The sequence below is a fragment of the Phodopus roborovskii genome, unplaced genomic scaffold (assembly GCF_943737965.1).
Source record: "Phodopus roborovskii unplaced genomic scaffold, PHOROB, whole genome shotgun sequence".
Lineage (NCBI taxonomy): Eukaryota > Metazoa > Chordata > Mammalia > Rodentia > Cricetidae > Phodopus > Phodopus roborovskii.
The window spans coordinates 29,198,174-29,212,119 of NW_026126459.1; the positions used below are offsets into that span (position 1 = coordinate 29,198,174).

General features: G+C 38.4%; 1 protein-coding gene across 3 annotated transcripts in view; it reads left to right on the forward strand.

The window, feature by feature from the left end:
- The window catches only part of Pms1 (PMS1 homolog 1, mismatch repair system component), an 84,194-nt gene that overhangs the window by 61,943 nt on the left and 8,305 nt on the right, over positions 1-13,946 (forward strand). For all 3 annotated transcript variants that reach the window (XM_051190124.1, XM_051190125.1, XM_051190126.1), the window contains 4 exons: positions 2,591-2,713; positions 3,575-3,718; positions 3,896-4,776; positions 12,505-12,990. In XM_051190124.1, the coding sequence (XP_051046081.1) occupies positions 2,591-2,713; positions 3,575-3,718; positions 3,896-4,776; positions 12,505-12,990 (1,634 nt within the window). The remainder of the gene's footprint in view (positions 1-2,590; positions 2,714-3,574; positions 3,719-3,895; positions 4,777-12,504; positions 12,991-13,946) is intronic.

Sequence of the window (13,946 nt, forward strand, 5' to 3'; positions counted from 1 at the left end):
GCATATGAATGACGGATAAAGAGCATAGCAGGTGAGGCTAAAGCAGAAGTGTCCAGAAGGAGCTGGAAATCAGTTCTTTCCATAGATTGCTTCTTAAAGGAGTTGTCATTGACATCAGGCCTGCATGGTGAAAAACAACCAAACAAGCTTGCGTTAGTTATTGAGAGGGAGAAGCCGGTTTATCTGGTGTCTGTTGTTATTTGAGGCAGGGTCTCACTTCAAGCCCCTGACCTGGGAATTGCTGCATTGCTGTGTAGATCAGGTGGACCTCAAACCTCTGCCTCCTGAGTGCTGGGTTAAAGCTGTGCCACACCGTGCCAGGTGAGAGATGCTAGTTTGTTAAGGAGGCTGGAGAGGAAGTAAGGTCCATGTGAGAAGCAACTGAGAGGGTAGAATTCGTTGTATTTTGAGGGGATTTTTGTTTTTCAGTTTAGGTGGAGGCACAGAATCTCACACAGTCTATGTTGTTTCTCTATTGAACTGATCTGGGTGTTTTTGTTCTTTTCCTATGAACTTGTCTGATCTTTGAACTGTAGAGCATTACATGCATGGTGGCTACTTGACTCTCCATGTAACTTTAACATGCTTTGTTAGCTTTGCAGATTATCTTCATTTTTAAAGCCCAGTGTCTAGAAGTAATAGTGTTTACATAATGGCAACCAGAGTAGCGAGAAAGAAAACCAGTGGCTTTGTGTTGTCCTTCATTTTCTTCATTCTTTTCCTATTTAGGGCATAGGGGTACTTTTCTCTCCTCTCCTCTCCTCATCTGTGTCTTTTCTTTAATCCACATACTCAGTAAGTCCTTCAGAGGCTAAGCAGACTCTTCTGGTGTCCAGCAGGAGCTTTAAGAAGAGACTCATGTTACCTGGTAAATTATACAACCATTTATAAATGCTGTGAAGTTCTACAGTTAATTAAGTGCTATCATCTTGTAATGGATTATCCAGATTTATTAATTTATTTTTTCAAATTGGTACACATTGGCACTGTGACAGTAATGCACTTAGTGTTCTAAAATTGGTGCTGCATCTCCTTAAGCACTTACTTGCAAGTGCAGGGATAGCCATAGACATAGGTGATAGCCTACAGGCTGTGTTGTTACGGGGCGTCATGGCTACTGCTTGACTATAAATAGCATCGTACTCACATATTTGCTTTCCTTAAACTAAGTTGGATGTTTACAATTAGAGTTGTTCATTGGGTTCATAACACATCTAGTTTGATTTGTCTCAGATAAGGTAATTGCCAGAATAAACATATGCTTATGCAAGCATATGCACATCTCTCTCTTTCCCTCCCTCCCTCCCCCCCTCTCTGAATGTAAAGAGGGGGAAGGGGACTATGAGTGAAATCCTTAACAGTTTTCTGTGCTATGATGATTATCTCAAGGTTGAGGCAGGCACATAGTCTGCCTTCTATTCCTTAAATCCTTCTTTCTTTCTTGACATTTTTACATTTTTTTCTAGTACCCTTCTGTACTTTTTTTTTTTTTTACTCTTTGGGGGCCTGCCCAATTTCCAAATGAATACAGGAAGGCTTATTCTTGCTTATGAATGCCTGGCCTTACCTTGGCTTGTTTATATCCAGCTTTTCTTAAATTATCCTGTTTCTCATTAACTTCATTTTGCTTCTGTGCTTTTTACTTTTCTTTATTCTATTTATCTTTCTTTCCTTCTTACTGTGTGGCTGGCCCCTGGTACCCTCCTTCCCTTTTCCTTTTCCTTTTCTCGCTTCTCTCTTCTTGGAATTCTCCTATTTATTCTCTCTGCCTGGCAACCCCGCCTATTTCTCTCTTCTGCCTAGCTATTAGCCATTCATCTTTTATTTAGATCAATCAGATGTTTTAGGCAGCCAAAGTAACACAGCTTTACAGAGTTAAACGAATGCAACATATCTTTACATCATTAAACAAATATTCCACTGCATAAATGAATGTAACACATCTTAAAATAATATCCCACAACATTTCAGAGTTTTCCTCTTCTTGATATATTTGTAGACTAGAGAAAAGCACAGTATGTAAGTAGTGAAGTTCTGTGAGCTGTCATGAAGATAACATACAGTGTAGAGCTGGTATTTAGCCATAAAGAAGTTAATTCAGTGTAAAAAAGTTTTTTTCCTTAAACACAGTAGTGAAAATCCAGTGCAATTAGCTTTACATGTATTCAGAACAAAGAGAGAAACAGCTGCCTGTTGTGGGAAATAATAGTTGAAGAGGAAAATACAAACAGCCAGTAAGTGGCCAGGGGCTCACTATATGAGGAAAGACATTTTAAAACAAGACAAAGTAAGGGTGTTTGTCCTATGACAGTTAAAATTTTGAATCTAGGGCCATTCATAAAGATGTTATTTTATAAATACCAGTCTTTTCCTTTGAATTACAAAATAAGTTAGAGTTGAGAACACTGGTTTATTCTCTTCAGCATTTACTGACTATTGATTCTCAAGCCATGCTTATCAGCATCTTTGTGACCTCAAGTTACAAATCTCATGTGTTATTTGTGTGCCTTCTAGTATGTTGTATATAGTCAAACTTCTAGGGCATTACTGGTGACACTGCATCTTCTGTACTTGTGTATCACAATTGTAGATTCACCTAAGTGGATTCTTCCCAAAGCTTGATGCAGACCACAATTCCACAAGTCTTTCAACCCCAGAAAGAAGTTTCATCTTTATTAATAATCGACCAGTACACCAGAAAGATCTACTAAAGGTAATCGCTTTTAGAAAGAATGTCCCTTAAAGCAGGAACTTAATATTTTTTAAGTCATTTTTTTTCTTTTTCTAAGTTTTATTTTATTATTTTTATTTGCTCTGCATGTGCCTGGTGCCTAAGGAGGCCAGAAGGGGGCATCAGATCCCCTGGACCTGGAGTTCCATATGGTTCTGAGCTACCATGCAAGTGCTAAGACTGAATCTGGATCCTCTGGAAGAGCACCCAGTGCTCTTAACCATTGAGCCATCTCTACAGCCCCCAAAATTAAAAACCTTAACTCTAACATTTGTCAAATTGTTAGACACCACTTCTAAGAACTCGGTTTAAAATATGAAAAAGAAACAAAATCCCTTTCATCTATTATTTTACTTATGTTTCATTTACTTTTTGCAATTTGATGATACATTATGATCCCATTTAGAGTGAAGAAACAACTGTTAGATGGTTTTTAAGACATTTATTTACTCATGCCTTTGCTCATGCATTTGAAACAGGATCTTGCTGCTAGTCCAGGTTCGCTTTGAGTACTGGAATGGTAGGTGTGTTACCACACTTATTTAGTCCTGAAGGGAAATAACCAGAAAGGAGCATGGGGGTAATTTGTACTCTAGACCTTCAAATCTCTATGACACTGGGATTAACTGTGAGGCCAAGTGCACTGAGTGTGGACATGTTATAAGAGCCTATGCTCCATACTGGTCAGGGCCTCTGCAGGACTATCCTGCTCAGGCAGGCCCTGCTCTTCCAGGCTAACAGTCACATCTACTTACTCCCTCAATTCAAAGTACACTTTCAGTAGCATTTAAAGATGCTAATAACAAGATACTTTTGTGTTTTGTTCATTGTATGTATTTTTAGCTAATCCGACGTTATTATAATCTGAAGTGCCTAAAGGAATCTGCTCGGTTGTATCCCATTTTCTTTCTGAAAATTGATGTTCCTTCAGCTGAGCTGGATGTAAATCTAACACCAGATAAAAGTCAAGTATTATTACAGAATAAGGTAACCTTTTTCAAATAAAGTTTTGTACGTAGTTATGCTATTTATAAATAAATGTATGCGGTCCTAACTATTCCCATATTAAAAAGTTACTTTTTTATATTTTTGTTATTATTTTAGATATTGCCTCCTCCCCCCTCCCCCGTGTACCTCCTAATATTTATTCATTTGTATTTTTAGGAACATGTTTTAATTGCTCTTGAAAATCTGATGGTGACCTGTTACGGACCGCTACCCAGTACAGAGTCTTGTGAAAGTAACAAAGCAGATGTTTCCTCGGCCAACATAGCTGCTTGTGAAACAAGAGAAACAGATGTGCTCTTTAATAAAATGGAGTCATCTGGAAATAATTATCCAAGTGCTGACACTTTGGCTATTCACTTCCAAAATGATGAATCTAGAAAAAACATTGATCATTATTTAAATCAACAGATAAATGTAAATGACCACTGTGATAGTCATTTTAGAAGTGAACATTCTAGCATTAATAAGGACACTAGAAGTACATTCCAAAATATCCCCATGAATAGTTCATCATCAGAGGATGTTCAGAGTAAATACAGAAAGACTCACTTTGCAGGTTCCAGTGAGCATAGCCAAGGAGAAAATGGCAGGAACAGGACCGACGAGTGTGGGGGACATGGGGGAGATGGGAGAGAAGCACTTCTTGAGAAACCTGTGGAAATCTGTGCAGATGACTGGAGCAAGGGAAATGTGTTCAATGCTATGGGAGAGAATATCAAACCTGTGAAAATTTTAGTGCCACAAAAAAGTTTAGCATGTGACGTTAGTGATAATAGTCACCCAACCCTTGAACCAAAGAATCTCAATGATGGTCCTTGTAGCAAGCCGTCAAATGCAATAGATAGCAGATCTGGACAGCTTACAGCCTATGATTTAATTAGCAGTCGAGCAGTCAAGAAGCCCCTGTCAGCAAGTGCCCTGTTTCTCCAAGATCATCGAGCTCAGTTCCTAGCAGAACATCCCAAGACTGGTTTGGAGGATGCAACAGCACAGATTGAAGCACTGTGGGAGACACTGAGTGAGGAGGAAAAACTGAAGTAAGTTTCCAGAGCGGCATGTGCCCCGGATGCTCAGCTGTTTCCATTCTATATGACTCATGGGTTAAATGCTTTCTAAACTTTACATTATGAAAGAAAAACAAGACAGAAAATGCTTCTTGGCTTAACTAAAGTATCTTTCTTGGTATGATTTTTTTCTTATTGTGATTTTGGCGAATGGGATGTTATTTTTAATTTTTGTTTTGAAAGCATTTGTCGTGTCTACTGCTTCCCTACTTACTGTATGTTGTAGCCTTTTTGGTCTGAGTTTGACTCTCCACTTTCTTTATTCGTTTTTTTTTGTTTTTTTTTTTTTTTTTTTTTTTCATGTTAAAGAACTCTGGAGCAAGGTTTTCAAGCTTTTGCAATCGAGTGGTTTTTTTTGTATACATTTTATGTGTCCCCTCCTTTTAAATCAGTCTCTGAAATAAGACACACAGTACAAAGGACTGTGATGTTGAAGAACCAGGTTAGTGAATTACTGCCTATATAGTATAACTTGTGGCATCTAAATTTAACTATTGACAATTTATAAATTGTAGTGGGTATTTTGGGGACATAAGTAAGTGATTTGATCTGATTAAAACATGATTTGGATCTTCAGATGTAAGTATGTGTACCAAAACAATATAATGAGTATTTCTAGCTGCTTGCACTTACTGTGGGAACTGTTTCCCTTGAAAGATGTAAACACACACGTACCCCTTTCTTACAAGGCACAGAAGACAAACCAAAGTACAGTTCCACCAAAGTCCAACTTGTGGAACTGGTAAGCTTATTAGGCTTAGTTGCAGTTAACTTTCCACCCTCATATTCTTTAGCACCTCCTCCAACAATGACACCCTATACAGTTAAGTCACAATTCCATACAGCTGCCGTAGAAGTGAAGGAAGAAGAACTGGGACCTAGGTGAGGATCCTATGACCCTCCCTACTCCTTCATCCCCTGAGAGAATGCCAAAAGCCAGCAGGTTCAGTTTTGGATCACTTGCAAGCAGTCGCAGCTACTCTGGTAAAGATGATGGCTGTCACCCTGAATGGGTAGCACTCTACACATAATTGTATAGTGATACAAAATGTTGCATTTTTAATTTCTGGCCCATTGGAAAAATGATGAATAAAATTACACTTCCAGTCACTTATGATTATCTAATTATTTCAAAACTGTCAAATATCTGAGGAAATACTTAAATATAACCTATCACCTCTGGTTTAAAATTCATTCTGAATGACTTAGGTGGTTAACTTTTTCATGTCTTCATTTGTGAATTCAGCCTTAGGAATAAACTATCAGTTAAAAATAATAGTGCTGACTATTAACACATAAAACACTGAGCTGTATTAGAAATCTGTTACTAAAAACAGCAAAGATCAAATGTTTGCTGTCTTCTTAAATGTCACACACAAGACAGCTTGTTTAGGGGAGGGTGTGCCTGTGCCTTGTTATGTTCCAGACATTTATATCAGCATGAGATGCAGTGAACCCACTACCCCATTTCATCCCATCATGTCATGGTGAATAGTTACCACATGATCCCTCCTTCTCCTCACAACTGTGAGGCCAGGCTGGTACGTGGCATATCGACTTTATAATTATGCTTGTATGTATCCTAGGGAAATAAAATATGCATTCATATTTTAGGACTAATCATAATTGTTGTAACATAGTTTTATATCTATGGGTGCTTTGCCTGCATGTATGTCTGTGTACCACATGTGTGCCTAGTGCCCGTGGAAGCCAGAAGTGGTTGTCATATTCCCTAAGACTGAAGTTAGAGTTAAGAGTTCTGAGGCTGTATGTGCTGGGAATCAAGCTTAGGTCCTCTGGAAGAGCAGCTGGGGAACCATGGAGCCATATCTCTAGCCCCTTATAACTTTTTAAAGAGCTCAACTTAGTACATGAAATAGCCAGTGTTCAGAATGCTAATTATTTCATAAATGTCAGCTTTTTATAATCTTATTTTGAACCATTGTATGCATACTGTTACAGTTGTCTTAAGTTTTACCCAAACGGTGCAATTATATAATTTAAAGATGAGTGAATTCTTTGAAACTTCACATGGTATCCCATAAATGTGTGTAGTTCTTGCATGCCAAGTTGTCTGAAAAAGAAAACCATTTCCAGCTTCCATGAGTGTGGGGCATTGCAAACTCAGGAAGGAAGAGTTCCCTTCAGCCTTGCAACAGCTTCTCTTTCATTGCCTTGTGGAGAGGGGTAGTTAACATTGCCTTGCCTTTGAGACCCAAATTGTCAGATTATTAGTATTAATGGTTAATAAGCTTCATCTAAATTTTTTTTTAGTAGTCTTATGGAATCCATCTAGAGCAGACCTCAGAAACTACTCTTGGCTCCTGCAGATGGCCGTTCTTTGCTGGCTGTTGGTGTGATGGTGCATTGGCATGTTGGTACATTGGTATGTTGGTGTGTGGTGTGTTTGTATCTCATTGTTGTGAGATATAGATAAGATAATGGCTGCTACAGTACAGGGTGATGTCCACTATGTAGAGAATGATTTCTGTGTTCGTGTAATTGGAGTTTTTAAATGGTGACATAAAAACTTTGTGTTGTAAATGGCAGTTTTCATTTGCTCTAAGTCAGTCCAGTTGACAGGGGTTCCAGAAACAGAAATGTGCCTTGCAAATACTAATGTCTTAGAATCAGACACACAGATGCCTTTTTAAAAAGCAGAATGTTTAGGTTTCAGAGCTGGTGGGAGGCGTGAACCATGATCCACTGGATTGGAGCCACGCCTGTCAGTTCTCCTGCAGCTTTTATTTTGAAGTTCTGTCAGTAATCCTCAACTCTGTAAAGAATAGAAAGTGATCCAAGAGTAGATCAGGGACCGCAGCTCAGTGGCAGAGTACCTGCCTGCCTTCCATGAGTCCCTGTCTTCCATCCCTAGCTCACCTGGCTTCCATATCTCCTGTCACAAAGGGGACCTCCTACCTCTCTTGAGCACCTGCCTTCCATCCCCCCGCACCACAAGGGTGGGCCTCAGTTCATTTTCGCTCTTTCTTCCTTCTGTTCTTCACATTTCCTTTCCTTTTTTCTTCCTTCATCTCTCCTTTCCATACCTTTCCTTTATTTAGGAAATACTAGTTAAGGGTATTCTGGCTAGTTACTTCAGTTAAGAATAGCATACTCTTTCTATTCAGAAACAGTACCGTCTGCAGTTTATCGTGTAATAATTATAGAATTTTGAGTTTTTTTAATTGAAATTTTTTTCCCTACAATATATCCTGGTGACAGTTTCCCCTCACAGCTGATCTCACAGATGATCCCTCTCTCCATACCCACCCAACCTCACAGCCCCCGCCCCGCCCCGCCCCACTCCGCTCTATTGCTCTCACTCTTTAAATGCAAAGAAATAAGAAACACACAAGTCACAAAAACACAAAACCAGAAACCAAATACATAGTCAAGACTAATAAAAAAAAAAAAAAAAAAAGCCCAGTCTACAGAAATACAATTGAGTCTGTTTTATGTTGTCCTTCTACTGCTGGTCTTTCTGGGACCCCATCTGTCTTGAACCTGTGCAGGCCCTGTGCATGCTGCCACGGTCTCTGAATTCATGTAATCCATATGTGCATCGGTCGTGTTTTAACACAGTTTTCCTCTGACAGTCCTCAGGACTCCTTGTCTGCATAAACGACTGAGTTCTCCAAAGTCTCACGCTGAACATTGTCCAGTGCGGGTCTCTGTCTGGTACCATCTACAGTCTTCAGTCTGGCACAGATGAGTTCTAAGAGACAGGAAGTATGGAGAGTTATGAACAGACTTAGCTGTTGTCCCATATGTGGACTTGTATACGACTAACCAGAAAGGTTTTAGGGAGTTATCACATGAGAGGGAGCGTGGTATTGATTTTATGACTAAAGGGTACAATATGAGAGTGTGCTGAAGATGGGGCGTGTGTGTGTGTGTGTGTGTGTGTGTGTGTGTGTGTGTGTGTGTGCGTGCGTGCAGGTTTCGGATGGTTCAGTCTCTGATGACAAGGTGGGATGGACTCAGGGTAGGGAATACTTAGGTCTGTTCTGACTTTTTTTTTTTTTAATTTAATTTTATTTTGTCCTTTTCCTCACCTTTCCTTTAGTGGGCTAGAATCCAGGTGTGAGCCATGTACCTCCCCTGCCACTTAGGGGAGAGGGTACACGTTAGTCAGTTGGTATTAATTTGAGCTTTCATTTGCAATATATTCATTCCTACTTAAAATAACTAATTGATGTTGCAATTTGAATATTACTGGAACTGATAAATAAACTTTATAATTAAATGTAGCCTTTAGTCTCAGAAACATCATTTGATCTGACTGGTTAGTCAAATAAGTGTGAATACTTTCCATTCAATTTTCTAAGTCCCTTAATGACATTATGTAGACAGGCAGCATCTGCTCTTACTTAACATTTACCTCGTATTATTTTGGACATAACTTTTTATGTTTCCCAAGGAACTAATTAAATTGACTTCTTGAATAAATCAAGAGATTAGTACCATATGCAAAAATTTGCACATTATAATTAATTACAAATGGTGACCTTTATCTTGAACTCATTTTCTACCCCATAGGAAAAGTCTGGAGTTCTGATGTCTAAGAGCTAAAAATATACTTATTTCTAGTGCCTGTGAAAGTAAACTATTATAGATCATTTGTTTTGTATAACCAACCCATATGTTCATGTTCCAGGTCTAATAGGAAGAAAATAACTTTCAAAAGTATGAATATGAGAAGCAAATGATAAATCGTTCATCTAGTTTACAATGAAGCACACCTTTTTTGCAATCTTATCCAACTACATCTGGTATTTCTTTTTCAGAAACATGTTCTGATTATAGACTTCACACTCTGCTGTGGTCTCTTGATTCTCAGCCTCACTTTATAACACACATACAAGAAACATTCTGTAGCATCTAAGCTAGCTTCTTACAAGACCAGAAATAATCTTAGTTTTCTAAGTTCAAATTTAAAACTTAATTTTAAAAATGCATCTGTTATTTAAATACTTTTAGTCAATGTGCCATTCGAGTTGTAGAATTTGCTTCTTTGTGTTTTTGTGTCCGTTGTGTTGGGGATTGAACTAGCCTTGTGTGTGCTAGGCATGTACTCTGCCACTGAGTACATCCCCAGCCCCAGCTTAGGCTCCCTGATAGAGTAAGCACCACCTTTTACAGTGTCCCAAGCAACTTATTCCTGATGACAGGAGGAGGCAGTCATGTAAATTGCCCACATACTATAAATGAGTACCTTGAGGGACAGAACACTTTGCATTGAGTTTACATGGTTTCTAAGTAGCAGAAGTCTATCTGGGGCCATTGGGTGCTGCTTCCTGAGGTGAACAAGTTAGCCATTAATTCTCATGCCACAGAATCAGTGAGAAGCTGTGTTAAAACAGCCATCCAGTGTCTTCCAGGTGAGCAGTTTTTCACAGTGTGTTTGACATTGCCACTGTAGTGGACTATCTTTGACTCTAGAGACTTCCTTTAACTCCTTCTATAACTGAGCAAAGAAGAAAGCCTTCTAACTATTTCACCCACTATAAATTTGAAATACCCATTGTTTATACTGTTGAAGTTGAGTTACATAGTTCAGATATGTTTGATTTGTTGGAATTTATATAGCAACTAATGACTTTAAATGAGAATAGAAAAATTAACATTAACTCTGATGGATTAAATGGTATACTTTTTTTTTATTCCATGTGCTATTATAGTGGCTTTATCATGTAGCATTTTTACTATTTATTTGTTTGATTTTGAAATGAAATTACTCTATAGAATAAACTGACCTTGGATCTGTGACCCTTCTTCCACTATCCAAGTAACGTGACTGTAGGCACACGCTGCCATGTCTGGCTCTTCAACACTTTCTTAAGTCGTTCTTTGAACTGGGTAACATTTACCTACAGTGGCATGCAGAGGTGTTAGCAGTGCATCAGTGCATTTTTGGAAATACACATACCCACATGAATAATAACCACAATGAAAACATGCATTTCCATCATCCCACCTCCCTGCATGGGAAGCCACTATTTTGCTTACTGTTATATTACCTGGATTTTGCCAGTATTTAAAGTTCAAATAAATAAAATTATATGACATCTCTGACTTTTCAACAGTATTTTCATGACACATTATTTTAAGTGATAATGTTTAGTTCTGTAAGAATAATTAAGTTTGTTAATTCAACCTCTGATTGTTGCAACTGAGGCTAGTGTGAATGCTATTGTGTTGGTTAATTTTCAGATATTTGAGGCTTTTAAAAATAAACTTGATTTCCAGATTAACATAAACACAAAATATTTGCATTAGATTTTCTTCACGTTTTGTCTGGCTCATCGTATTTCCTGTCCTGGTGAGTGATTTGTGTTCACATGTAAAGGATGAGAATTTCTACTAGTCATTTAAGTTGAGGTGGTTGGCCATGTTGCTAAGATCTGTCATTTTACCTACATTTTGTAATCTGTTTATGCCACAGACCAAGAGAAGAGAGGCACACATCTGAGTGTTAAGCTCCCTAGTGGAGCTTCATCTCTGATAGCTTCACCAGTTTGCTTCTGGTATATCTGGCAGGCTTTGTTTGCATTTAACCTGCCTCTACTTGCATTTCTTAGTCATTGAATGCAGTTTCATTAAAAAAAAAAAAAATTGAGACTTGGCCTGTTGGAGTGCTTATGCACGAGCTCCTGGCTGCTCAAGTGTGCATGGGTCCCTTTTCTGTCCTCACAGTAGAGTCACTTCTGTAGCTCTGCCTTCAGATTCACTGGCCCTTCTGTTCTTGTGTGCTCTGTAGTTAATCTACCCAGTGAATATTCCATTCCAGATAATGTTTCTTAGTTCTAGACTTTTTCACATCTTTCTTTGTATACTTATAAATTCGTCTTTTTACTTGCGCTTCCCTTCAGTCCCTTTGTTTCCTTCTCTATTGCTTATCTCAGGCTCCCAGAACATTTATACAAAACTTTTTATTAATTACAAATCTAAGTCACTTTGAATGTGGCTTTTCCTGACTTCTGCTCTTGACCATGATTCATTTTTCTGTTTTGCTTCTTGAGTAGTGACTTTTAATTGTGCAGTAGACATTGTGGGTGATGCCTGTTCATTTGTGAAGAGTATTGAGTGATTATTTATTTATTTATTTATTTATTTATTTATTTATTTATTACTTTTTGTATTGGTTGATGGTAAGATTTACTTAGTTCTAGGGTGTCTGTTTTTCCTCCTAAAATATGCCCCTCTTCCAGTTTTAATTGAAAGCCCAACCTGTTTACCAAGCTCCACATGTAACTCAGACACCAAACTTTCCCCTGCACTGGAAGCAGCTGGAAACTCTGTTCAGCTCATTAGCCTTTTACTGTTTTCCTGAGGGCTCCCACACATGGGATTTTCTCTCTATTTCAAGTTGTTCTGGAAGCAAGGATCTGTGTTCTGATGACGCAGGCTAGTTGGTGCCATCTTTGAGCTAAGTTCCTGCTGCTTCCGCCCTCTAATGCTGGGTAAAGAGCTCCATGAACACAAATGTGAGTCCTTTCTTGTCTGCTTTTGACTGCTTTTCAGGAGCCAGTTTCTGTGCTCTGTTTGGAATTTATTGTAAACACACACAGGAGGGTCACTCTGATATACATTTCCTTGTCATTACTGAATAACAGCTTGTTACTTTTAATGGAATTTACTTCATGTAATTAGTATGTTTTTATTATGAGCTCATAAGCTCTGTTTTCTCTCTGTTCTTAGATATGAAGAAAAAGCTAAAAAAGACTTGGAACGATACAATAATCAAATGAAGAAAGCTATTGAACAGGAGCCACAAGTATCATTAAAAGATGGCAGAAAAAAGATGAGGGCCACCAGTGCGTGGGGCTTGACACAAAAACACAAGTTGAAAGCCTCCTTATCTAATCAGCCAAAACTTGAGGAGCTCTTTCAGTCCCAGAATGAAAAATGGAAGAGTGAAAATATGAAAGTAGCCAAGGTCCCCTTTTCTATGGAAAACTTAAAAGGGAATTTTAAGAAACAGAAGAAAGTTGATTTGGAAGAGAAGGATGAGATTTGCCTGATCCACAGTCTCAAGTTTCCTGATGCATGGCTAGTCACGTCCAGAACAGAGGTCATGTTACTGAACCCATACAGAGTGGAGGAAGCCCTGCTATTTAAAAGACTTCTTGAGAATCATAAACTCCCTGCAGAGCCACTGGAAAAGCCAATTGTGCTAACAGAGAGGTATGGTGAAGTAAAAGGCTTCTTAACTCTCAAAGTTAGTATAAAAAGTTGAAGATTCTTTTCTAGTCGCCATAAGTAACACTTAATACGTTGAGGAAGTTTTTTCTGAAATCTAACATTGCTACTAGCTGCTTAGAAGCAATTGTAGATGATTCCGAGTGGCTCACATTTTGACTCGGTACCCAAGCGTGTTTCTCCTGTCCCTTTATGATTTCTCTAGGGTAACTGAAGGCAAATTGCTGTGGCTTTCTCTGCTGTTCCGCTGCTCTGTTACTGGCAAGCGTACAGTTACACAGTGAATGCCCTTAGCAGCCATTACCAAGAGTTTTTGCCCCATTCCATGTCTGCCTATAATCAAGTGTGTACATAGACACTTTTCCTTTCATTCATTAAAGTATGTGAGAATAATTCTTGTTCTTAGTCCTCTCACATACTGATAAAAATGATTAGTTTTTAACCTAATCACAAATGCCTTTTTCATACCTTGCTCAGTAATAAGAGCTTAGAATTACAGTCCAGTGTAAGCATACCATGTTTGATAAAGGTGCCCCTGAAGAGTCATTACAAAGAGGCCTACCATAGCAGAGAGACTGACTTAGGAATTGTTCCTCATTGTTTCAAAGGGTTTTGTTTTTGTTTTGTTTTTTAGTTTTACAATTTTGAATTTAATTTCTATCTATAAGTTCTACATATTATATTTGGTTGTAGTTTTTTTATTGTGTGATTGATTGACTATGTAGTAGTCAGTAGAATCTTCTTTTGTCTTGTTCTGATTGGCAGTGAGGTTTTTGGTTTGGGAGTTTTTAAAACTTTAATTTTTTTTTGGTTTGGTGTGTGTGTGTGTGTGTGTGTGTGTGTGTGTGTGTGTGTGTGTGTGTGTGTGTGTTTGGCATCTGAGAGCATCAGACCCCTGGAGCTGCAGTTACAGGTCATTGTGAGCAACCAGCTATGCATTC